General features: G+C 29.2%; 3 protein-coding genes across 5 annotated transcripts in view; 1 reads left to right on the forward strand and 2 right to left on the reverse strand.

Annotated features, from left to right (window-relative positions):
- Nucleotides 1–2,617: 2,617 nt before the first annotated feature.
- Nucleotides 2,618–27,731, forward strand: part of LOC126844974 (uncharacterized) — a 47,713-nt gene continuing 22,599 nt past the window's right edge. For both annotated transcript variants that reach the window (XM_050583514.1, XM_050583512.1), the window contains exon 1: nt 2,618–2,722. The gene's annotated coding sequence lies outside the window, so the exon portion shown is untranslated. The remainder of the gene's footprint in view (nt 2,723–27,731) is intronic.
- Nucleotides 11,567–20,844, reverse strand: LOC126844975 (uncharacterized). 2 transcript variants are annotated; one of them, XM_050583515.1, is made up of 13 exons: nt 20,705–20,844; nt 19,315–19,480; nt 19,187–19,251; nt 17,302–17,452; nt 17,183–17,247; nt 16,193–16,358; nt 16,068–16,132; nt 14,901–15,075; nt 14,786–14,841; nt 13,694–13,877; nt 13,183–13,247; nt 12,261–12,417; nt 11,567–12,203 (listed from the first exon to the last, which is right to left on the reverse strand). In XM_050583515.1, the coding sequence occupies exons 1-13, from the start codon at nt 20,795–20,797 to the stop codon at nt 12,148–12,150; spliced, it is 1,464 nt and encodes a 487-aa protein (XP_050439472.1). In that variant the 5' UTR covers nt 20,798–20,844; the 3' UTR covers nt 11,567–12,147. The 2 variants fall into 2 exon arrangements, with proteins under 2 accessions (XP_050439472.1, XP_050439473.1); XM_050583516.1 differs by lacking the exon at nt 20,705–20,844 and adding an exon at nt 20,208–20,265.
- LOC126844783 (uncharacterized) lies at nt 23,870–26,296 on the reverse strand. Its single transcript, XM_050583192.1, has 4 exons — nt 26,186–26,296; nt 25,842–26,129; nt 24,810–25,608; nt 23,870–24,153 (listed from the first exon to the last, which is right to left on the reverse strand). Exons 1-4 carry the CDS (start codon nt 26,294–26,296, stop codon nt 23,870–23,872), a joined length of 1,482 nt encoding a protein of 493 aa, XP_050439149.1.

The raw sequence follows: 27,731 nt of genomic DNA on the forward strand, positions 1-27,731 counted from the left end.
CCGGACGATGCCTCGCCAGGCAAATGGAACACAGCGAGCCCCAAACACTGACGCCTTAGCCACCCGACCACAAATCATATTTTTTTATTTTGACATAGCTAACAAAATACAAATGTGTAAATCTGGTTCTAATAATTTAAAAAATAAATACTATTTTGTTTATATACAAGGTGGAGGAAGAGTTTTGTAGTACCCATATTGAAAGGCAAAGGAAATGTAGAAATTATAGAGGAGTAAAGTTGATGAATTATAGAATGAATATGTGTGAAAGGAAATTCGATTATTTAGAAGTGAGACATGAATATATAATAATCTGTTTGGTTTTATGCCGAAGACATTGACGATGGACCCGGTGTTTTGTGTGAGACAGTTTATATAAAAGTATAGAGAGAAGAAGAAAAACCTTTATACTTATGGTTTTATGGATTTAGAGAAGGCGTAGGACGTAGTGCCGAGAGAGGGTTTAAAGTGGGCATTAATAAGAAAAGGAGTTCCAAAATCATCGTACCTATGTTATTTATATAGCGGATATGCTTAAATGTTCAAATACGAGTGTCAATGGAGGTATGTGTAGAGTGACAAATTATTTTATATCAGAGGAGGTGTGCTTCAGGGTTTTGCTTTGAGTGCTGACTTGTTTTCTGTTACAATGTATGAAGTTACGGAGGAACTACAGGGTGAGCTACTATGATACATGATATTTGCAGATGATATAGTGTTGGTAGGAGAAAATTAGGAAGAAGTTAACAGTAAGTTTAAGTTGTGGAGAATAGCACTTGAAGGAAAAGGACTAAGAATAATTAGTAGAAGTAAACATAATATATAGAGTATGAATTTGTAGGAAGATGATAAGATGTTGACTGGACAACATGAAAACTGACAATAAGCGGTGACGTTGGTATGCGAGGTTGAGAGTTAAAGTATTTAAGATATTTTGTACAAAATAATGGTGGCTTTGATGAGGACCGATTATGTTGTATGGTTCGGAGTGTTGTGCGATAGAACAGAGAATAAACTTTTCAAATTTAAAAGGTAACGTTTATATTTAATAATTTGCTGGAAATGTTGACTAGCCAATAATTACTTTTAAAGGAAATGAAGATTTAATTATTAGTGTCTTGCGTTAAATTGATCACCCTGGGCTATTATAATTAGTAATATTATTGTTTATTTAACATTAGGTACACTATATAACACAATTATTTTTATATATTATTACCATAATGATAATAAATTATAAAAATAATTAATTTAAATAAAGCTTATTTGAATATATTTATATTTAAATAAGAATTTGCACAACTGTGTTTATCTATGTTACTATAACTATGTTAATTCCGTTTGTCACTAATGTTTCAGATATTCTAAGAACTATTGGGCACTTGGAAGAAACGAAGTGCAATATTTTAAATTATTGGATGGATCTCCGTCATTTGTTGATTATACTAATACAATAAATCAAACAAAGTTTCCATCATTATTTCCATCAAAGGTGAGTAAAAGTTAAAAATATTTTATGATTAGCACGCTGGGCTGGACAAAACTTGATTAGTTGAATCATGTTTGGACCAATTTTACTACAGTGCTTTATTTATAAAGTAACGAGAATTTTTTTAGTTCCAAGCTGAAATTTTGTAAGAGGGCGTTGTAAATTTAATTAGGTATATTTTTAATTTGATCAATTTTTTTTTAACAACTGAAGTGATTGTTTTAAATATTTATTAAATTGTTTAGTGTTTACTTATAAAATCTGTATTATATTTACAAATTAATATATTTTTATGTCTCTAAAATTTTTAAGCTAATTTTTCAAATGGCCCTCTGATGGTCGGATAGTCTTTACTTAGTTCTTCCCCGAAAAAAATCGTTTAACTCCCACGTTACTTTCTGGTATACAAATTATATATTCAACATTATTTTTTTAAATTTTGTACCTATCTGAATATTATTATTTTCAAAATAAAAAGTATTTTTATCTTTTTTCTGGACTTTCTTAATCTTTGTTCCATCCTTCTTTAGCATTTGAAGTATAGTTCTTTATAAATAAAAGTTTATCAACAATTTCCGTTTAATTTATTTCTTCAAAATTAATCACCTTTAAGTTAGACAGGTAAGCTAGTACTTTTTGAACTCTATTCCAATCTGGTATTAGTAAACAATCGACGTAGTTTTAATTGCGTTATGAAGAATATGCGTCGTTGTACTGGTGTAGAATTTTAAATCAATGGAGAGAGGTGTAGAGTTAATTTAGGAGAGTATCTAGTATTAAATTATTGGATAGTTTCATATACTTATATCAATGATAATTTTTTCGATGTATGAGTAACAAATGTTTATTTCAAAAGACTTTATTCTTGTTATACTAATTTATTATTATATGTTAAGGAATTAATGTAACTTTTGTTTTCTTCAGGTTATTGCTTTTTATAACACGCCACCAGATTTGAATGTAGAAATATTAGTACGTTTGTTGAAGAAATATTTGGGCAAGAATAAGAAATTTATAGTTAAACTATGGACTTCGAAAAGTAATTAAAATTGTATCTTATTGAAATACATTTTTCTATTAAAAGTAAGAACTTTTTAGCTGTAGATACAAAAAAAGAAACAACTGCAGATTCGAAAACCGAGTTAACTGCTAAAGGTTCAATTACTTTTGATAGCGTAGCTGATGCTTTAGAAGCCATTATGCATATTAACTATGTCATTTTCTATAGAAAAGGTAACATTATATTTATAATTTCATTTTTACAAATAATTATAACTTATGATTTATGTTTTTTTTTAATTAAAAATATAGTCTCCTTAAAACAATTATAAATATATCTTAGAGAAAATAGTTTGTTGTTGAGCTGCAAAAATATGAAGCTTTTTTCCTTGTGGGTGCCATTTTTCCTATTCATATTTAATTAATTTAAGTACTTTGTATGGTAATTAATAAAGAGTAGACGTTTGAACGCATTAATTGTAGAACCAGTAAAAGAAAATATAAATTGTATTGAATAAACTGTTGAAAATTTAATGAAACTGACTAAAATTGTGTAATATACAGGTCCGTCAGAAATCAGGCCACGAAAGTAAAGTTCAATAAAAACACAAAAACCTCCTCAAATTCAACATTTTTTATAATTAATATACTATATAGATATGCAATTTATGTGTGATAAACGAATTCTGGCATATGACGACCTTTGTTGGTGACACAGGCATCAAGGCGCAAACGAAAACTTTGCATAGTTCGCTTCGTCAGTTTCCGTGGAATCTTAAGGGCATTGAAAGCGCAAAACGTCAAGTTTTTTCTATAGAATTGTGAAAAATTTGCCATTGAACCAAAAGCTATCGTGGTTTATTTCTCGTTTAACATTTCACGATTTTGCCCAAGCTAGTGTTTTTTTCATTAAATTCTTCTAACACAGCCATCGATTCCAAATTTCAGGGTAAATATGGTTGTATAAACTTCAATTACTGCACGTTTTCAAGTCAGATATTCAAGTAATCCGTTTTAAATCTTAGCAGTACTATAACTGTTTAGCATCCGAAATCTTGTCTGCTTAAACATTGTAAATTAAAAATATTTTTATTCAAACAGTGAATACCAGCTGATTTTTTTTTATTCAGGATCAATTATTTTCCTTTTAACTCTTGCCACGCGAAACATAGATGCAATTCCAAAGGTTTTATTTTAAATGAGATTTAAACAAGTTAGAATTTTTATCATACATCCATGGATATCGTTGGATTCTTAGTTAATTTTTTTGTACATTCTTTATTTGTTGACATTTTAAAAGGCTTACATCCGAGAAAGATAAGTTGAGCGATTTTTTTTTACTGCTTTTTTTTTTAAAAGTAACGACATAATTATATTTTTCAATTGTAGACCTGATTTATTATTCTGTGCATACAATTCTTTAAAAAAAAGAGTTAGATATTTCTATATTGGTTTTCTTAAAATTTTACAAATTGGGCATTGGCATGATGACTGGCTGGTAATCTAGCTTCCTTTGTCGCATGACACTGAAACAAATGAGTCACCGAGAGCAAAAGTGGTATAGTCACTAAAGGTCACGTAATAGTTCTTTTGCCGTTCAGCAAAACTCAAACAACTTGTGCAGACAATAGGTTTAAGGTAGAATTATCGTCAGGGTATTTTACTTCAGGTTGTGTGAAAACGTGACTTACACCATTTTGTTCTGGACGGCTTAAATCTTGCAGTGGTTTAGTTTTCAGTGGACCATTCTTGAATCGGTACAAGTTTTGTAAACATCCAGCACAAATGACGTTGAATATAATAGTGGACATTCCTTATTCAAACACAACTTAAAATTTGTATTGTGCGTTGCTGCGTTCTTCCCCGTATTGTCAAACGTTCAATACAGCAGTTATAAAATTGCACGACGTTAACAAATATAAATATGATAAATATTTTATGGAATTATTAAGTCTTGCTAAAAATTATGTGGTGTTACAGAATGCTTTATTTATGAAATGAAAACATAGAAGCAATGGGGGAATTTAATAATCTACATGTATTATTTGAAGATCATGTAGTCTAAATTTACTTATTGTTAATATTTATTATTTAAATTAACATTATGTTAAAACTAGGTTTGTCTAAAATAAAATTAAAAATATATTTCAATGTATATTATTAAATTTTCAAAACGTATTTCAGTTACTCAATTTATATAAATTACAAAAAGGGCCTGATATTTTTTTAGTTGTCCATCTTAAGATGTTTGGTGGGTGCAAACTATCATGATCAACAAAAAATCCCATATGCCAAGACTTTGTATTAAAAGTTGGTTCAGCTGTACCGTACTTGATTTAACGTGACTTTGGCATTTTTATTTTCATAATATTATTCGTCAATTCTTTTGTTATTCTTCAAGTATTTAACAATTTTATTCTATTGTCATTATTATCTAATCCACATGTGCTTGTGAATTTATGTATTTTAACCTTTCTTTTTATTTTCTAACATTTAACTTTTGTTTATTTTAGCTGATAAGAAAATGTACACTTTGAAACTATCATTTACTTCTGAAGAATTGTGATATAAATATTAACATTTAAAGAACTATTTTTGACTATCTCACTAGATAATTATAGATATTTTTTTTTATAATTAGTTGTTATAATATTGTTATGTTTACAAATTGTGATACATATTAACTTATTTAGTTTTCTTAAAAGAATTAAGAAACGTATTTTTAACTTATAGAAAACGTTGTTGCTTTTGGATAATTTATTTAAATTATTATTAATTAATTAATTTTTTTTAAAGAGTTGTACTTAAAGAAATAAAGTTACTAATTTTGATAGAAATAATATAACATACTTAAAGTTGTACATTAAGAAATATATCTACATCCAAACTATGAAATAATTTGATTATTGGATATGTAAAATATTTGTTTTGTGTTTAAAATCATAAAATACGAATTTATTTAGTAATCAGTCAAGAGTATGCAAAACCTTTTAATAGATATCTCGAGTAAGCAAGTACTTGGTTAGAAGAGACTGAGAGAGTATGCGCGGTACAATAACGTCGTTGCGAATTTATACGATCAAGAGAGCGAGGCGTCGGAACTGGTTGGACGCCGTAGGCGATGGTTGAATCCTGGCGGTCTTAAAATAATTGCCTCATCTCTGATAGTAGAGGGCTCATATTCTTCTGTTTGTTCTCTAAAATATGTAGATCAAATCTCGTGAACATTTAATATTATGATACTGCTCCTATACTATTATTAAAAAAACACAATTTTTAAAATCTCCATAATAGGTTATTGTTAAGTAACAGGCAACAGCCGACAGCTAGTGGCTATAAACGTTAGTGACATTTAACTAATAAGTAATATATGTGGGTAAAATTTATTGTTTTCTCCATCACTGTACGAGTATACGATTTAATTTTAATTTAAATGTTAGAAACTCAATTTTTCTTTAGAAAATAACAAGAAATTAATATACAGGGTGGGGCAGTAAATCGGTGATTTTCTAATGTATTTAAATTGGAAAGCCCGTTTCACTACCCCACCCTTTACATTTTAAGGATCTATGAAAAGGTTTTTTTAGTTGCATTTTATTTTGTACATTGTAAATCTAGTAAAACAGAAGCATAATAGAGCTTTGAAATAATATAATTTATGAAGTATAAATAGTTTGTGTGAGATTGCTCTAATGAAAGTATATAATACATAAATATTAATTTTATTGAGAATAAGCGATTATAATTTAAACTATGGAGTACAAACGATTGAAACATGAATCGTCGACCATTCCAACAAAATTTAACAAGACATTGTTTATGTGTTATTTGGTCCAATACGTTTTTGCAAAAAAAAACCAGTACAGCGGGGACGGAGTATATTGCGAACGGAGTTTTAAATTGAGGTTCTGTGTTTAAAAATAAGCATAAAAGCGTTTATTTGAAAGTAATTTTCTCCGAGAGGACTAGTACAGTAGAGTATAGGCATAATGGAATCAAAGCATTGAAGAGACGGAGAGGTCACAGGTCTACGGGAATTATTATAAATAAAAGTGATAAAATTGAATAAAATCACTTTAAAAAAAAAATTATTATCGTAAAAATAATAGTTACGTGTTTATGTCTGTATTTTTCAAAAAAAAAAAATATATATATATATAGAATTGTTGTAAACAAGAATCTATTGTGTTACTACTATTTATATCTAAACAGTCATAATTTACAACAACAAAAATATTCGTAGACTATTTTGCATTTAAACTACAGTTTTTAATAATTAAATTTTTATGGAGACAACATATACAGAAAATCTATATTATTATTGTATTGCTAATAGTTGTTTGCTGAATTTTAGTGGTTCGTGAAAAATTAGACCTAGGGTTAACTACACGCTAAAAAAAACATTTCTGTGATAATATACCTAACGTTGTTTTTATTTTGATGTTTGCTGACTTATTCCTCGAAAAATAGTTTACTCAAAGATCTTGGAATGTTCACGATTTCCTAATGAATAAAATACAATGATATTGCTTGGATTTATAATCAATTAATAATAAAATTGATTGCCCAGAAATGTCAGATTATATTCATATTCCCCCTACAAATTTAAAAGCACCATCTATGATTTATTTACTTACTCAAAGGCAAAATTATAGCCATAAATCTCCGTTACATCGTTACTCTACTGTAACTCTTTACCAAATATGTATTTTCATCATGACACTTAAAATTATTTTGACAACATTTTACAAATGATCATACAAAATATTGAGCATAATGTCTTGGAAAAGTGACACAACTAGGTATCCTAACAAAATATCAGTAAAAAACAAACAAAGATATTTTCTACTTCCTTTGTTTAATTTGTATCGGCAAAATATAAAAAATAGACCGTGCATATGCGTGATACTTAATACTATTATTTGTATTATTTCAAAAAATATTTGCTACAATGCAAAGAAATCTGGGTTTATAAGCATGCTAATTGCTATCGATAAAAAAAACAAATAGTTAAAAACAATAATACTATTGTTATTTGTTGCCCATCCAAAGTGTATATTATATTTTACCTACAATAATTGTACTGGTAATAGTTGTTAATATAATTCTAAAATAGGTACTTAATTTAAAGAATTACTTTTATTTGTATATTATAATAGGTAGGTTGATGATAACTTAATAATTGATTAGTTCTGGGATTAATACTACTATTTACTAATAAAATATTATTATATCGTTCATATATTGTAGTAGTATCTTTAAACGTCATGGACCAAGGTTTGATATTTGACTGTTTGTAACTAAAATTGTGTGTTAATATACACCCTTCTTAAAAAATTATGTTTTATAGTTTTAGAAAAAGTTTTCCATTAAAATAAAGATACTAAAAAAGATAACTTTATATGAGTAACGAGTAATTTCGGAATATTTTATAAATGTATAAAAACACAATAGGTATATTAATTTGATCATTTTTGGAATTATCCATATTATCATCAGTTAGCTGATGCGTATGCAGGGAACAACTTTAGAGTGATCTACATCTAATCTAAATTTTCGATATGAACCCAAAACCTGATTATATAGGATATATTTTCATCATGAATGATATTTATTTGTTGCATTTATCTAAAAGTTACTTTTCTTGGTAAATTTGAATCATATTATAATTTAATAACTTATCAAATTAATAAAGTACTTTTTAACTCGTTAAACACCACTAATAAACTTAATGAATTATTTTTAAAAACAACAAAATCACTCTGAGGTTGTTGACATTACATGTGACATTTAATTTAAAAGATAGTATTAATAAACATAAATAACAATAATAATATAAATTAATTATAACAAATACGAATTTTTAATTAGTAAATTATTTTAAAATTAGAATCAATGTTATATTGTAGTCCGTAATTGCTTATGTTGCACATGTATAAGTATTTTTATAAGTGGTTTTTAATTATTTGGGGAAAAAGTAATAATTATTTTATCGTCGGTAAATTTTATTAAAAAATATTAAATTAAATTATTCAATTAAAAAATACTTAAATAGGTATCTTTGTTTAGTTTATTAAAGGATTGAACGACCTCGAATATGTAAGGAGTTTTAAATATGTACTTTAGATATTCAAGATATGCGCGAGCACTTAAAAGTGAATCATCTATAAGTTCGGAGTTTGCACTATTACTAATTGGTTCTGAGCGCAATACACTAATAAAATAGTTCATATCATTGAAAGATTCTTTTGAATATGTATCGTCTATTTTCAGGGGCTTCGTACAATTGCAATCTAATTGTTTGGAAATTTTCGAAAGCTGTTCAGTTATAGTAGAGATTATTGAATCTTTATTCTTCAATATCAATGGCAATTCGCTTTGGAAGTATTTGAGTAACTTTTCGAAGCACGGACTGTCATTGATTTGTAAAAATTTTACCAGTCCATTTAACATATATGAATATGATTTTATGTACTTATCGTAGTTAGTTTTTATCTGATCTGTTGTTTTGTTTAAATACACCACGTGCTTCAACGTTATCCGTAGAATGTCAGTCTGGAAAATGTCAATAATCATGCTTTGATATTGTAGCAAACTTACTACTCCATTTATGCCGGGCCCCTTCGCATTCTGGTGCATTACCTTTAACCTTGTCCACAAATCTCCCCAGTCCATCTCTACAGAAAACGTATTGAGAAAAACATCCATAACGCTTTCGTAGCTAACTAAGTCTAATAAATACAAATGATAATCGGTAAACACTTCTCCGACATAGAAGTTAAGACCTATCGCTACATTTTCCCACATCATATTGTTAAGCATATTTTTGTTTTCGTTCACAACTACTTGTCGTACAGTAATGTCGGCATATTTTTCGTTCGGCAACTGCGAGTGCGTCTGAAAAATGTAGCACCTCGTTGATTTAGGATCGAATAAGTTTCCCTGTTCACATTTGTAGTTTGTGTAAGTCTTTAGTTTGTCAACGACAAAGTCGTGCATGCCCAGTTGTATGCTTCTTTGCTGTATAGTCGTTGAACCAGAATCGACGCGGACTGAGCTAAAGTACTGCCTTATTTTCTGAGCGTACGCGTAAAGCAACCAAATTTCGTTCAGGTCTATTTCTTTAATTTTAATTAGAGAATATGTCATCCTGATGGCTTCGTTGACGTACGATATACTATTCATATTTATCAAACGGAGTTGCTCCGGGTTGTCTTCCTGTATCGCGTTCCTGGTCAAGTGTAAATGTATCAGAGCGTTGAACACATAACAGCATTTGATTCGATTATATTGCAGCAGCTCCATCCCGACAATCTCCTTGTCAGATTTTTGCCTCAAGTCGACTTCCGATTGTGGCTGCTTAAAGACATAGCCCGTATTGAATTTCTGTGCGTGAAGTAAACGGCGTTTACATAAATCACGGCTACTCTGTTGGTCGTTACGAATGGAAGTAACGATTGATATCAATATAAACGAGAACGCACAAAGTTTGTAAAAATACATTTTTAAACGATAAATGATATCGAAACGGGTACTTATACTATAAACTGAAGTGTTTTTCACACATCACCACAGAACACAAAACCGATTCACGCCTTATTCACATGAATAGCGGGTTGTGGCATGGTGTAGCGACAATTTGTTTAGTGAGTAAACCCGCGTTAGCTTATTTCTTAAGTAAATATTTTTCATAAGCAGCGCGTTTAGCGATTTTTTCAACAACATACGACATAGGTACGTACCTTTCATGGTGGATTTTCCAATCTACACATGTGCTACGCACACACTTGGTACCAGGTATATTTTGTCCAACAGTGAATGGTTATTTTTATTTTTGGATTCTAGTCAGTGTACCAAAACCGAATAATATTGGTTTAATAATTATGGCTCGAACATAAAAAACCTATATTACTTTAACACAATATTAAGTATAATAGTAAAAATAGTTTTGATTTGTGTAAGTACTTGTAACACTTGTCCCTTTTAGGGTTGTAAATGTTTACCTTATGTATATTTCCTTAAATATAAAGGGTAATTTAAAAGGTAATGTGTAAATAATATGTATAACAATTTGTTGGTATAATTTAATATAAAGGTTAGTTTATTATAGTATAACGGCGGCAACTAAGAAAGGTAAAAAACATAATAATGTAACATTAATTATGTTAATAATAACTAGTAGCTGGCAAGTGACCGGGTAGATCACAGATAGAAGCTGGTAGGCGGCCGGATAGGTCACACATTCCGAGTGGGTTGTGGAGATCAGTGTCTAGCCGTTAGTCTAGCTACCTATCAGATCAGAAACGACCTATAAAAAAAGCGAATGTCTGGTGTTTCTTGCTTAAAGATTAGAGTACAATTTTTTAAATTTTAAATTGAAAAGAATAGTCTAGAAGTTAGACAGTTAAATATTAAGTGTCCGGTGTTGCTTACTCTTGGGTTGAAAACAGATAAAAATGTCTAGATGTCAGTTGGCTAAATGTTTGTTATGGTGTACCTAAGTGAAACAAAATTTGTTGAAACGTAGTATACATACAGTATATACAGGATGTAATGTTAAGTTCTACCGACCTTCAAATAAGACACTCAGGATGCTCTATGGGTACAATAAATGGTATTGTGTGGCAAGTGTGGCTAGATACCGAAAAATCATATTACATATCAATTCAACAAGATTTTTTCTCCCGATTACAAATCTGAATTTTTTTTTTTCGTAATACAATTTTTTAACGAGATACGAGTTCTATTTTAAATAATTTTCAAATAAAAAAAATTAATACCATTTATTGTACCCATAGAGCATCCTAAATTTCTCATTTGAAGCTTGGTAGAACTTTACATTACACCTTGTATATGTCTAGATACTGGTGAAATTAATACATATTAAATATTATGTACCTATGCACGTCTCCACGACCAATAATAATGGTATTTTGTAGTTCTATTAAATATTAAACACATTGTACGGACTAAATTTTGTTAAAAACAATTACATTTAATCAAACAATATGGCATACACAAATGGTTTAATATTGTACTTAATGAAAAGTTTTACACAGTAACAAAATATATACCTTAACGTTTTCGACAATATATTGCGTGAAAAAATAAAATACCAGATATTTGGAGAAGAAGTTGTTAAGCTTAAGATTAAAGCTTCGGTGAAGCTGATAAGTAATTTTTTGTGGAGAATAGGATAGGTGCTCATAAGTTACACAATAAACGTTTGGGAAGCAATGTAAGAGAAAAGAAATGATAAAGAGTGTAGAAAAATCAATTTGGATTCCTATTAGGATATTTAACAACGAAACCATTATTATGTATATGGCAATTTATTATGAGAAGTTAGAGAAGAAAAAATTAAATACCGCTTTACTTAGTAATTTATAATTAAAATGCTCTATATTAATTATATTTAGAGATTACATAAAAATATATAGAGTGATTGGTGTAAATGCAGTGTATATAGGAATATCGTTGTAAATATAATTTAGTAGCTAATAAGGGTTCCTGATGTCAAGTAATTTAGAGCAGTGATAAAAAAGAGTAAGTTCTACCTAAATAAATTAAAATATTAAAAATAGATTTTTATTTTCTAAATATTTTTGCTATTACATTATAATGTACTATAGTTGTTAGCTTAAGTTAGAGGTTTCTATTTAGTCCATCATTTTTATCATCTCTATAAACTCTTGCAAATTAATTTCGGCATCACCTGTGAATATAAATTAAAGTTGTTTAAATGTATTTAAAAATAATGCAACGTGGTTACCGTCAGTGTCGAATTGCATAATTGTTTGTTTTACTTCATCCATTGTTTTATCTATATTTAAAGTTTTCAACGATTGCTTTAATTCTTCAGCGGTAACATACTGATTACGATCAATATCAAAATGATTGAAAGCATCTTGGTACGGTTGTAATTCTATCTATTTGCAACAAATAACATGACGGTTATAACTTTTAAACTTGTATATCAACATAGTACTTGCTTAGAAGTACAATATTGAGCGTGTCCTTAATTGTAGTCTTAATTATATAAAACATTTAATTTATGAAACTGTAATAAGAATGGACAGGGGCGTAGCCAGTAGGTAGGCCTGGTAGGCCCGGGCCTACCCAAAATGTTCTCTCTCTATATATATATATATATAATGTATTATTAATAAGAATAATCATTAATAACTTTGTTTATCAATGTTTTATAAAGGGCCTACCCAAAAAAAAATTCCTAGCTACGCCCCTGAGAATGGAGTGTTTAAAATAAAAATTATAGTTAAAATAATAAAAAAAACAATTTTAGTATTGTGCCTATTGGACATTTATAGGCAGATGTCCTCACTGTAGTGGGTGCTATCAAAGAAACGAGGTTTAAGAAGAGACGTAAAGGGAAAGTTATTTCATTATTAAAACACAGTTATTTTTTTACATAAAAAATCATAATTCAGTTTTGATGCTGAATCGATTTGTGAACATCATATTGCTCGATAGGGAGGTGAAGTAATTTAAAGTTTCTTTTAAATTGTTTAAATTAGTTTGTATCACTATGTGTCTGTTGTTCTATCATACATTCCATGTAATGTAATTTAAAAGTTTTTTAAGTTTATAAATTCAAAAATGCGTTTGGTGTTTATAAATATGTTATTGTATAAGTTATTTCAGAAATTAATAAACTTGAGAAATAAAATATAAACCTTAAGTGATTTTGTCAGTATTGGTCCCATTTTTTTGAACTCTTCAAATTCTATTTCATGATTGCCTGCAAAATAAGGGCTGATGATAAGGGTGATTTTTTTAAAAAATGTTTACAAACTTTTATGTTTTTAACCCCTTAACCAAATTACTTGTATATAAAATTCTGAAACTTAAATGGTAACATACAGGGTGTTCAAAGCGTTTATAACCACTTGCTTTTTAGAGCTGAAACTTGTAAACCCCCTTTATATATACCCTGTATATATTGTATTTATACAATTTTTAAATAGAAAATAATTTATTAAGCATTTCGACTGGTTGATAATCAATTTTAGATAGTTATTTTTAAGTTATTAAGTTTAATACAAGAGGAACGGTGGAGTCTAGTATTATTTTTTCTGCACTCATTACTCAACCACACTTCCTTCCTTACTAAAAATGTTGACTGCTCGATAACCAGTTTTGAGTCATTAATTTTAATAAATATGTATTATATATTTCGATTAATACCGTCTATATCGAACACCTCTAATAATGCTTTTGCATGATCAATGTCGATGACTTTGAAAAACTCTTTTTGTAACAATGTCTGGAATGTCGATGTGGAGATTTTCCCAGAATCGTTTACGTCGTATCTCTTGAATTTGTGAATCCAATCTTCTTCCGAATAGTCATCTAACGTTTCGTACTGGACCTTAAATTAAAACTATAATGGTTAGTAATAAACCTATTGTAAACATGTTAATGTAAATAAATACAAAAAATACCTAATTATAAATAATTGTAGAAACCGGTTTGAGAGAATTGAACAAAGATACATTTAAGGAGCTTTAAAGTAACATTTGGTAGATTTTTAAGTATATAGCATCATAATTGTATATTTTCTAACCTTTACAATATAGCAACGATTTATTCCATTATAATAAAAGTCAAAATATACTTGTAGTTAACCAAAACAGAAAGTTCTTTAAAATATATACATAGGCTTGCATATTGTTAATATCTAAGATGTTTATAATTACCTACATAATTGAATAAACAGTATTTTAATTTTTATAACAGTACTAGATAGTACACTCGACCTCGTCCGATTAGGCATTTAGAATATAAAACATTATAGCAGAACAGGACTAGCAGTAGCTAAAAAAAAAAGAACAGCTTAATAGCTCGTAGCCGTAAAATAGACGGACCCAGAAAAGTGTACTGGAACTCTCACAGTCCATGTCTTTTTTATAGGGGTACCAAATTTGAGCTTATTTAAATTGAACATATTGTACTATTTTCACTATTGTACTATTTACTCAAAAGTATTTTCAATTCTTTACTCAGTTTTGCCCATTAGACAATGTCAGTTAAGTCATTTAGTGTGTTAAACTGAAGAATATTTTATAGCAGGGCCAAGCTGGTAATCTGGGCTTTTATACTTTACCTGTACTAACTGTTACACGATTATTAACTTAGTATTTTTAATTACTTGCCAAAAAATGTTGTGTAGTACTAATGATGAAGCTAAAATAATTAGTTTTACAAATAAAGTTGAGATTGAGTCTCTATAACTTTTACTTTACAAATGGGTAATAATGATATGGTTCATTAACGAACCTTGGACTGCATTATATCCATATTTTCAAACTCTTCAATATCGATTTTACCATCGTCTGTAGCATAATAATTTTAATTAAAAAGTACTTTCTAAAAGATAATCTCTGTATATTACTATTTGTATCGTAGTTTTTTATTATTTCTTCAGCTTCTTGTGTTCTTAAAATTAGGTAAAACTCTTTTGCTAGCAATTTTCGGAATTCATTTACGGTTATAAAACCGTCGCCGTTCTCGTCGTAATTTTGAAATATATTTTTTGCTATTAGATATTTAACTGTCTCTGGATCTCTCTAATAATTTAGAAAACACGATTTATGTAAACATTTTTACCACATATTCATTTAGATTTAATTCATGCAAAGTTGTGTATATATTATAATGCAAATTGTTTGGTATACCCGTCTACTTAATTAACGTCATTTTAATAATTTGTTGTTGAGGGCTATTTTTTAAGGTGTAAATTATTAATTTGCCAAAATATTTGTTTTAATAAATTTTAACAAAGTCAACTTTTTTACAGGTTAATTTTTTAGTAGCTTTATGGTATAATTTTAATGTATACAACTTTTAATATTAGTAATTTTAATATTACATTTTGCGAGAAAGCAGATTGAATTTTGTAAAAAAAATTTAAATTTGTAAAAGTTTTTTTTTTAAAAGGATGGATTTTTACAACCTAAATTGATTTTTTTTATCCGTTATTGTTATTTTTGTTAATTTAAAAAGAATCAGATATGTAGGACTTAGGAAGTCTTTTTTCAAACCAGGGAAAAAATATCCAAGTACGATTATTTGACGAAGCGTTTTATTTTATCCATCATTCTACGTTTTAAGGCAAAAATACCCAATTAATATTGTAAAGAGTAATGAAATAACATATCATATACAGACTTTTTGGAATTTCACACATTTTGACTATATCATAAAATTATGAAATTACTTATGTAATTCGTTTTTGGGTTTTATCAAATAACAATAATTAAATATTCTTGTAATTTTTTCAGTCAGACGCCAGGTTTAAAGAGAGGGTTAACTTTTGATACTTAAATGGTAATGTCATTTAATTGTCTTTTTTTAAATTAAGAATAATTTACTGAACATTTTGACTGATCGATAACCATTTCAAAAATTACTTTTAAAGTTATTAGAGTTTAAAATTTAGGAATGAGGTCAAAAATTGTAGTGCAGTTATACACGGAGTTAAAAAAAATACAATACAATAGCAATGACTTAAAATTTTGAATTTAATTTACAAAAATAACGATATAAAAATAGTACATACCTTAAACGAAACCATCATTAACTTAACTATTTTCTGAAATTCATTAAGATTAATTTGACCATCGTCTAAAAATAAAAAGAATGATTATTAAATAATGATTTTAATAATGTTAAATGAAGTAGTACCATTTTCATCGAATACATCTGTAATTTTTTTTATCTCTTCCAAACTAAGGTTTATTTTTTGATTTTGTAAAGCAAATTTCTGAAAATCTTCTGCTGAGATATTGCCATCATTATTTTTGTCGTAATTTCTAAATATCTCTTCCCAAGTATTACTAGATGTTTTCTTCTAGTATATTATAATGTAAATTATATGGTAAAACAATATAAAATATACATAAAACTATAAAAATACTGTTATTTGAAAACAAAATTGATTATTAAGACTTGGAATTTTGTAAATGGCCAAACAAATAATAATCAATAACTTTATACGTTTTTCGACTACATTTTTTTTATAATAATAGGAGTTTTTGGCAACTGCATCTTGATACTAAAACGAATTTGATGGTAACAAAATCTTAAAAAAATTGTTTTCTGGATTTTCTCCTATTTCTTCACCTTTTGAATACATTTTGTTAAGTTTTAGTTATTACATTTTTACATTCGCCCAAATGCCATAGCTGAAACGGCATCACCCAGTAGTCTATCGACGAAATTATGTAGCAGATTAAACCCTACCCATTATATTTTTATAAACGAGATCACAGAGTAATACCATACCGATAAAGTACTATTTATTTTTAAAGAATATATTTTATTTGAATGTGTGTAAAATTAAAGAAATCCATAATAAGTATACATACAATAATATAAATGTTATACAAGTTTAGAAATAGACTGGAAATGTCATTAGGTTAATGGTGTTGACAATTTATTATGGAGAGGGCAGTGGCCAAACTTGTCATATTATCTTACCACCTAGCATTTTTATACATCTAATTATATAACTCCAAAATCGATTAAGAGTAATGTATTTCAGAATATTTAAAGAAAGCGCATAATACGAATTTTAACTCATAATACGTCTGACTAACTATTCTTTACCTGTAATATAATGTTTAGGAAAAAATATAATATGAGTAATCATAATAATAAAGTAAATATATAAACCTGTAACGAAGATGTTGTTATTTTTCCTAGTTCTTCCATTTTTTCAAATTCTATTGGACCATTTTCTGAAAATAATTGTGAATAATTTAAATGAATTTCAATAGATAATTTTTTAGTACCGTCTTGATCACTAATTAGAAGTATTTCTTTTGCTTTTTTCAACCTTATATCTCCATCAAAATCATTTAATAAAAATAAATCAATATCATTGGCCGAAATAGTGCTATCGCCGTCGTCGTCGTGATTATCCTCTATATTTAATGTTTCCTTCTAAAATAATATAAAAAAGCAAGTTATATCTACTTTAAACGACTTCTTTGACGAGGTTTAGTTTATTAAAGTTAGTATAGCTTTTATGTGTACAAATATAATATACAAAGTAATGTTAGAAATTATATTATTTTTTTGGCTCAATTGATATACCTAAAATAATATTACAATGAACTCTCAATAAAATTCTTTCTTTCTTTTTTCTAATCCTACTTTGTCTAGATATTTATTGAAAAATGATAAATTGTTTTTTGTTGTTGGGAAAAAACTCAACTAATCACAAACGAGTCTCTTCTACAGCCAACTAGTATGTAGGCATGAAATATTATCTCTATAATTTCTAACTCCATTTAACATTTTCTTCTGATAATCAAGAACGATAAATGTTTATATTTAATCTAGAGTTTGATTAATAAACTTGCTGATTAATATGCTATTTTCTAAATCGAAAAATTAATGTTTTATAATCGGTGTTGAGTAGTGTATGTTGTTCTGTAGATAATTAAAGTGCTTCTTTCAGCCTCATTATTTTTAAAAATACAGTTTTGGAATATTATACAGGTTGGGGCGGAGCCGACTGACGAGTTTTGAGGGGCTATAAATTACGAACAATAAAACTTAGAGAAAAACGGTTTGTTTTATTAAAATCATTATTAAATCCCGTTTTTTAAGTTACGTTTTGAAAATGATATCACCAAAATGACGGCCGTCATTAGCAATACATTGTTGTAAGCGATTTCCGAAGGTTTCGTACCCCATTTAGTTGAAACCATACATCCCCCAAGTCATATTCTTCATATTCTTTCCTCCAACCAGTGCCGCAGTTAAGTTTCCAACATTAGAACATATCGCGCCGAAGTGACAGTGACATTCCTGTTGTCCTCCTCAAAAAAGTACCGTTCGATCACCCCAAATTGGGACATTGTCACTTTAGTAGAGTAGAATCGTCTTTCATAGAGTTTCCGTGGGTTATTTTCAGCCCAGTATCGAAAATTCTGTTTATTCACAGATCCAAAGATTGATGAGTTAACTCCAAATATCGGCTACAGCAATATATTGCTGCTGACGGCCGCCATCTTGGAGGCATATTTTAAAAAACATAACTTAAAAAACGGGATTTCACACTGATTTTAACAAAATAAACACATTTTTTCTGAGTTCTACTAATCGTTATTTATAGCCCTTCAAAACTCGCCAGTCGGCTCAACACCACCCTGTACTTTCAAAGATTACAAAATATAGGTAGGACCAATTTTATACTTGATGATTATCGTAATAGAAGGGAAAAATCAAATCAATTCACGTTCTAATTGGCAAGTAAGAAAGGCTTTGTCTCCTTAGCCTCCTGCGTACGCCACTGTAATGTTTTATACATATATATAGTGTTAAAATATGTTATAACATAATATAATAAAAGAGTAATTTTTGTTTCTACATTCGATATCCAGTGAATTTATCGTATTTTGAGCAACTTATGGTTATATGTAATAAAGAAATTAGTATTTAAAACCCTGAATCATAATTGTTTATAGTGAAGGGTTTAAAATATTATTTTTCTTTACTAATTGATTTACCCAATGTTATTCACAGTGCGGACATATGAATTATTATTAAAGGAGCCAAATAAAACCTAAAAAGTTTGTTATGGCCAAAGTATATCCATAGACACATTGTAGAAATAACAAAAAAAAATCAAATAATACACTTATTAACAATAATATAACTTTAAAAAACCTTTAACAAAATAGCCAGCATCAGTTCTATTTTTTTGATATCTTTTAATCCAATTTTGTGGTGGCCTGAAAATATGTCAACTATAAAATAATTTAAACAGAATATTGTTTTTTTTAATAATATTTTACCGTCTCGATCAAACAAAGCTACAAATTTCTTTGCTTGGTCAATAGTAACGAATACGTTCAGCTCTTTAAATAATAGTTCCTGTACTCCTGTTGTAGAGATTAATCCATCCTTATTATCAACGTACTTATAAAATTTCTCTTTTACATTGTCACTCGATGTTATATCCTATTATAATGATAATATGTGAAATACATTTTATGTAAAAAATGATCAATAATTCGTAAAGAATTAATAATGTAATAACGTTTGTAATTTGTATAAATCTTATCGATATTACATTTTTGGGTTATCTAATCATAATAATAATTATTATTATCATAATGCATTTTAAACTTGGTAATAATAATATTCTTAACAAAAAGATAAAATACACATTTATAAGATAATTTTTATGCTGCTAACTATTCGTTATTGGTAGAAATTTAATGAAAATTAGTATAACAGCTTATATAATATTGTTTGTAGGTACTAATAATCCAAACACACTTTAACACCCATCAGGGGCGGGTTTTATCACTCACCAAGGGAGGGGCTAATTGAGGTTCAAGAATTTACCAAGCTGTATTTTAAATCCAAAATCCAACAATAAAAAAATAGCTTATAACCTAAATATTCAAATATCCATAAATATTAAATAACCATATTCTTCAATGCCGATATTATATAATAATTATTGATATATCATAATACTTGCCTTAAAAAAATAGCTTAGTCCCGAGGGAGGGGGGGCTACTGCCCCCTTAAACCCGCCACTGTATAGCATTCGCTAACTAAACACCCCTTTTAGGATCAGTTTGAATAATTATGTTCCAACCATTAAATACTGATAAAGTATATACACGAATGATCAGTATTCAAAAATAAATTGTTTTTTGAAAAAAAAATACTCAACTGCTATAGTATGTTATTGCCACTATGACTTAATTTTTTTCAAAAAAAGTTATACATGGTCATGAATTTTGTTATAAAACAATTTTACACCACAGAACTTTATGGAAAAAAAAAAAAATAATGTAAAAAAAATTAAACTCAACTGTTTTGTATTATGAATATTGTGATAGCATAACATATAAAGAACAATATTTGTTATCATATGATAAAACGATTTGCCGAACGAGGCACGTTATATAAATGTTCCCAAACGTGTTATGAACCATAAAATAAAACAAATAATGCCACAACCTAAAAATATAAAATAAGAACCGTGTTTTTAAATTTGAATGCTATAGCAGTTATGTGAAACGCAAAACTTTAAAATTATGAATGCTATAGCATGTACTGTCCATCAACGTGTTAACAAGAATATGTTATTAACTATTTATTAGAATAGTTGATATTATTTTGTGTACTCGTATATCATGTCTTTTAGTTTCGGAGTTTTATACTTACCACCGTAGAATTTACTTCGTTTGAATTTACAGCACTACTTTCCTTAATAAAAAATACGATACTCGAAAAAATTATAATATTAATTGAAAACATTGTAATTAAAAATATGCCTGCAACGTGTATTGGAAATTAAAATAAGACTGGCTTGAAAATAATAAACTGCGTATTATTATTTTGTTTTTTCACACCAAGTATTACATTTCTTGCTTTTTAAGTAAATACAACAGTCGTAAAACGTTTTGTGTATACAATGTGTCTAACTGTTTTATGACATACTTTATAGGAAAATTTAAATTGTTTATACTCGTATATGTATCATGAAAATGTTCTTAAATATAATTAGTATTATTCAAATTATAATATTTGTATATATTTTATAAAATCTAATTATCAGATTAGATTAAACAGACATAAACATAAATAATGAGACATTTTTTATTTCAGAATTTCATTAATAAATGTTTTTGAGGGAAAATGTAGCGCAATTTCACAAAATATGAAACGATTAATATTTGATTTGAAATCTTTTACATTAATTCGAACTATATTATGGGATTATTTGACTCGTGCAGTTAATTATATCTTTGTTAATTTTCATGTGACTTACTGTGCTGGGTTGGACTGAGCTTGGTTTAAACAGGGTTATTTAAATTTAGATTTAAGTCTATTTGCGGATAGGGACATTCCTAATAAATATTCCATACAAATTTGGACTTCGGCCGACCGTTTTTCTTTAAGTTATGGCAAGTCCAAGTTGACACATTTTTGTCGGGTCTTCTAGGTTTTGAGGGACGTAGAAGTTGAATTTTTCTTCTTTTTACCAAATTAACAATTGCATATGGCTTCTGATATTTACAGGTGCTACTCGAGTAAGTCCGGCTCAGTGGAAATCAAGTTATCGCGATTACAGAAACAAAAAAACACACATCATTGTATATTTAATTATATACTGTCGAAGCTAAAATAAAAAACGATATTCTAAGGATAACGATTGGATAACAATATTTAGTATTGATGAATATAGCTGTTTTCAGTTAAATTGCTATTGTGGAAAATACTATATGAGTATGCGAGAATTTTTGTGACGTTAAGAAGTAATTATTAAATTTCTCATCACGTCATTAGTATGCAACTCGTAGGGTTAAGCAATGGCTCCAATAAAACATATTATATGATACCTAGTAATACTTTTTACATGCCATGGTAATAATAAATTGTAATTAGATACTAGTAAAAAATAGGTCACGTTGATAAAATCTACAAAAGTCTTAATACTCCGTCTCCTAAAAAGGTTTTTTTTAATATTGTTTAAACACTTTTTCTAGATTACATGATATAGGTTTTGTACATATTATGATTCCCTGACGTCATTTGAACTATAGCAGAATTATGTTTGTCTTAAGTTCTTTATAAACATACTGTTATGTATTTTTTTAGTAAATTATTATTATTTGTTCAACTGAATGCGATGCGATCTAAGCATAATAAAAACAAATCGAAGCTTAAATATGTAAGTCTGATATAAAATTTAGATTGTATTTTTTTCTTCGAAATTCTTGATAACATTTAACATATGGTTTAGCATAATATCATTTATTTATTCTCTTCATTATTTCGGCTATTACTTAATTATTTCTATCTTAAAACGGCATGGATAACAAATGTGGATACACCCTTTGTGTTATGAATAGTGAAAAAAATGATATGATATAATATATTGGGCGTGGGATATCACCTTACATTTACATATATATACAGGGTGTCCCATAAGCTATCATAAATTGTGATAAAAAAACCTTTTTATTTAATTTTATTATTTTCATTCTAATGTTATTTTACTTTATAATTATGGATAAAAATTTAATAAATAAGTGTATAGATTTTCTTATAACATAAAGGCTAGAGAACAGTCATCACATTGCAAATCTCTATTAAAGAGAATTATTCTTTAAATATTGAGTATTACTTTTTTATTGTTATTATTAGTATTTCCCTATTGTTTTTAACTAAACAAAGGTTGTTCAAATAAAAAGTTTAAAGGTTATCAAAGTAAATTTTATCATTTGGATGATTTTCGGATATATTTACGTCAATAGTTATATGCCGACGTTTCGGACTCATTGCAGAGTCCAACTACAGGGCCATAATGGTCTCGACTGTTTAGTTGTCATGACCATACAAAGTAAATTTTGCAATTAAAATATATTTGTGTTTTTTTTGACTGAGTGTAATAGAAGATTGTTTTTTCTTTTGACTCCATAAAAAGACATCTAAATTTATTGTTATAAATTGACACTATTTTCACATACCTAATCGCCTTCATTAAAATTTGATATTTAAGAACTAACTATCAATTTATTTTTATTTTTATTACACTGAGAAAATTATTAACTTAGGTCAATATTTTTGAAAATTGATGATAAGAAGTTAAGTACACAAACAACTGTATTAAATTTATTTTTTCAATATTTTGAAAACATAAACTTACAATTAGAAGTATAAATTAGCTTAGAAGAGGTTCAAAATGTTCAAACTTTCATTAAATCCTACTGAAATGTTATAATTTTATAGTTAATACGTTCACGTACTAAATTTTAATAATAATCGACAGACTGCAAATATATTGTGATAGTGCACAGAAATCCTTCATTGGAACAACACAAATAAGACCTGCAAATTTCAGCTTGGTCTGTTGAAGGGTTCGGAAGTGATTTCTTTTAATATATAAACATATGTACAAACAAACAAACATTCAAATTTTTACACATACATCAATTTAATTTTAATTTTAAACTTTTCTGTCTCATAGCTAGTTTGATTAAAAATGGTCTTTAAATTAACGTAAACAAATTAATACGAGAATTACATGAAACTGAAAAGTCTGGTCGAGATTAATTTTTTATGTTTTTTTCAGTTATAACACTTATGGCCAGCCTTGAGTAATTTATTAAATTGTTATTATATTTAAATCCCATTTTTTTTCCAAATATAACTTTATTTTTTCGTTTTAGTATTTTGGTTTGTAGTTATTGACCATTTTTAACGACTCGGCCACTAGAGTTTAATTAGTCAGAGGCGTTTTGTTGATAATTGAACTTGCACTGTCCGTTAATGAGCGATCTGCCGAAAATGGCCACCGACTGCTTGCAATAACGGTAGTGTATTTTAAATTTTATTTTGCGCTTTGGTAAGCTTAAGAATGCGGTGAGCCTCTCGGATGCCAGAAGTCCTTGCTCCGTGCAAAGTGGCGTGACTGCCAATGCTGGTCGCTTCGCCAGCGAATAATAGTATAGGATTGTTCGGATCGTTGTGTGCGAAAACCGGCGATCCTAACTCTTTCTGGTGCTCGACATTCGACTGCATTCCCAAATAACTCTGTGCTCCTCGGAAAAACTTGTTTGTCCACCACCGAGACCGCAACAGGTTACTAGGAAACGGAATCCAATTTCCTGCAAACAAAACACTGACACAGTAAGCAGTGAAGTAAAATTGAATATTTCTCCTATTTCTAAAAGCCGACTCCTTCGTAGCATATGGCTACGAAATGCTGATTTGAAAATGTAATGCTAATCTCTTTTCAATTTATTTTTACATCCTTCTTAAATCAATATGACTCTTCTGTCCTCTTAGCTAATATCCTCAGATTTTATTTTATTCACGTTATGACAATAACATCAACTTATATATAAAAAGTTATAATAAATAAAGTAATAAGTAATTTAATAATTAGTAAAAATTAAATTATCCCTAATAAAAAAATTTCCTGAAAGTAATTTTAACAACGATTGACAATGTTATGATAGATTAAACAAGAAAACAAGTGCAGTTTAATTTCCGGCCTGAGTTAACGCGTTTATCAAGTTGGTTACCAGGATAACGAATCGACTAAGTGGTTTGAACCCCTTCGTAATCTTTCTGAACCACAAAATTAGGGCCATTAAAAAAAACCTCTAAAAAAATCATTTTTGTCTATTTTTTTTTTGAAACTCACGAAATCTTTTAAAACCTATAAATTACCCCTTTAAATTGAATTGTATCTAAACGTGGCTGTCTATTACACAATGTAAGCGAGTAGTTGATTTTGGCGTGTTATACGCAAGCATACCAGTGTACTGTCGGAGGAGATTGGTGAGTTCCATTGCCACGTGTTCGTTGGAACAGTTTTCCATTTCGACGGCTTGTTGGCCGGACACTTCAAACGCAAGAGTGTTGTTCACGTAGTCAATGCGACTTATTGTCGACGCCCATCCCTTGGGGCCGTTCACCTCGTCCATACAGCGGGCAAACCGGTATTTGGGCTGGTCGCCTGCCCAAAACGGATTGGTATACTCCATGAACACTCGATGTAAGTGCCCAACGCCAAGCGCTTTGATGGCTTCCGTTTTTGACGACGGTAACGATGGACAAAACATGGTGTCGGCGGTGGACTTGAGCACCCCTAATGGCACGGTGACTAGCACATAGTCGGCTTCGTACGCGCTGGTGTCATGGCACATTAACAAAGCCCTAGGCGAGGTGGGCACTTGCGTGCCCCATGACACTGTATCAACCTGCTTGTTGTAGTGCACGCTTTCGGCCGGTATTTCTCGGAGGAGGGGTGCTAGTAAGTTGGCCATGCCTCTAGGTACGGTGACACGGCGTCCGGAATCGGACGCCATGCCGTGGACGTCCAAGGCGCTCGCCAAAGACAGGTCGATACCTATTTCGGCCTTTAAGTCGTTGGTTAACCCGTAAATGACTCGGTAAACGTCGTACTGTAGTGGCCCAGACAATGTGGCTAACTCCTGTTGAATGCGCAAGTTTAGGTAGTCTAGAACGGATCGCTGTACTTTGTCGGCGCTGCAGTCCATTTTGTTCAGCTTTGACTTCATCTCGCTGAATATCGTGTAACCTATGTCGCCTACCTGTAAAAACAGATATTGAATATAAAAATAAATTTAGATTTATACATAAAAATAAATAAATAATTTATTAAAAAAATGTTCAGTTCTGCGTTTCATAATCAATCAAATTATTTAGTTTGTGTTAGAAAAACGCCTTTAAAAAAAATGAAATGGCAATTTTTGACTCTACCGATGTTTTTACCTTGGCTCTTACGAGGATGTTTCTTGAAATATGTTGTGATTAAAACACTTACGGACTGTCGGATGCCCGGGAGGCCTTCCGGCGACAGAAATATTCCGGCAGAGTTGTTATCGGACTGCAAGGCCAGCTGTTCTTCCATGGCCAAGTTAAAAATGCTATTGTTTAATCCAGTCTTGAACCATTGAGCGCCGAATTCCAGTACTTTGTTGTCGTAGCAAAACGTTTCTATACGACCTCCGACTCGGTGACTAGCCTCCAAAATAGTAAAGTCTTTGAAACCAGCAGACGCCAATCGTTGAGCGGCTGACAGGCCGGCAAGTCCCGCGCCGATAATGATCACCTAAAAATTAAAAAGATATCACGTCTAGCCAGGTCGTTTATGATAATAGCACTTGCCTTAGGTTCCTTGACGCAGCCGCCTACGGTAAAGTCATCTAACGAATTGTTGACGATCGTTGATAGAGGTCGTCTAAACCCTTTACATCGATGAAACGTCTGTCGTAACATTACAACGAAAAAAACACTATCACACTAAAATTTACACAATTTCAAAAAGACCTATTGAGTAATTGAGTGAAACTCGACCGTTTACATATTTATTTACGACTAAGACTTCCACAAACAAAAAGAGTCAACAATGTGATTACGATATTCTCCCGATAAAAATAACACATATGTTAGAATAACATAAAATGCTGCTAACTTTTTAGCCAATATTTTTGTGTTTGTTTACTAGTCAAATTAAACAAGAATTGTAAAGTCATAGAAATTGTACAATACATTTCATTCTTACAGTGATAATACAAATTAAAACGAAGTTCTGATATTCAAGAACAAATATTTTTTTTGAACGATAAGCATCAAAGAATCAGCTAGTTAATGATATTTAAGATTACGGTAACTCTAATTATCTCATTGACAAATGACAATCATATATAACGCAGCCTATAAGGATTTGTTATAATATTAAAAGTATAAAATAAACTAATAGTTATAAAATATGTTGTTGATGCTCCTATATTTTGCAGCATGTACCTTAAAATAATGGGCGTTTATTGAAAATAAACAAAATTTGACGCTCTATGACCAAAGGCACCAATATCTCTTCCTCTGTTTAACTTGGCACATGTACTTATTCACGGATATCAAATTTAAGCGGACCTTAACAACATCGTCGCAATGACGTTCACCCATGAAAATGTCCAATTTTTTTATAAAACATTTCTAAAAATCTCTATATACTTTTATGACGTTTATTTCAAATAATAACTTTATTATTTAGCTTGGATGAAAAAAATAAACCAACCCGAATAATCGGCTAATCTGAGTTTCTAAAATTAAAGTATACCAAACAAGATAGATCCTATTATTGGTACAAAAAAAGAATACCTATAGTAATTCATATCAAGTAATTTTTTCGTAATTTAATATACCAACAAAACATCAGGTGGACTACACAATTCTGAAAACCTAACAGTCTTATAACATTGAAACTCCTTTAATTATAACTATACCATTATCTACATATATTTAAATATTCTTCATCCATAATAAATATATAATATCCTACGTAGTTTACTCTTATTTGAACATAACAAATGTACAAAATGTTATTGTACCTAATTCTTTAAATTACACAAATGTTTTTTTGTGTAGTTGTTGTTCATAATAATACGTGAATGTAAGTCATATTGATTTAGCATAAGTTAGGCAAAAAAAAACTTAAGTATATGTAACTGTGAAATATTTGTGTTTTATAGTTATACCGTTACAATCATCAGTTAAATATTCACAAACGTAAATTTTCTGGTAACATGCATATTATCTTACACATATATTTATTGCTCGCAATTATAGCTAGTAACAAAGGATTTTATGGTGGTAATTATTGTTCATGATGTTCTTTAATATCCCTCCATGTTTTAAGAACAAAAGTTATCAT

The sequence above is a fragment of the Adelges cooleyi genome, unplaced genomic scaffold (genome assembly GCF_023614345.1).
Source record: "Adelges cooleyi isolate 19-005CV unplaced genomic scaffold, UGA_ACOO_1.1 ACOO_flye_CR_arks_rails_tigmint_CR_PRNA_651, whole genome shotgun sequence".
NCBI lineage: Eukaryota > Metazoa > Arthropoda > Insecta > Hemiptera > Adelgidae > Adelges > Adelges cooleyi.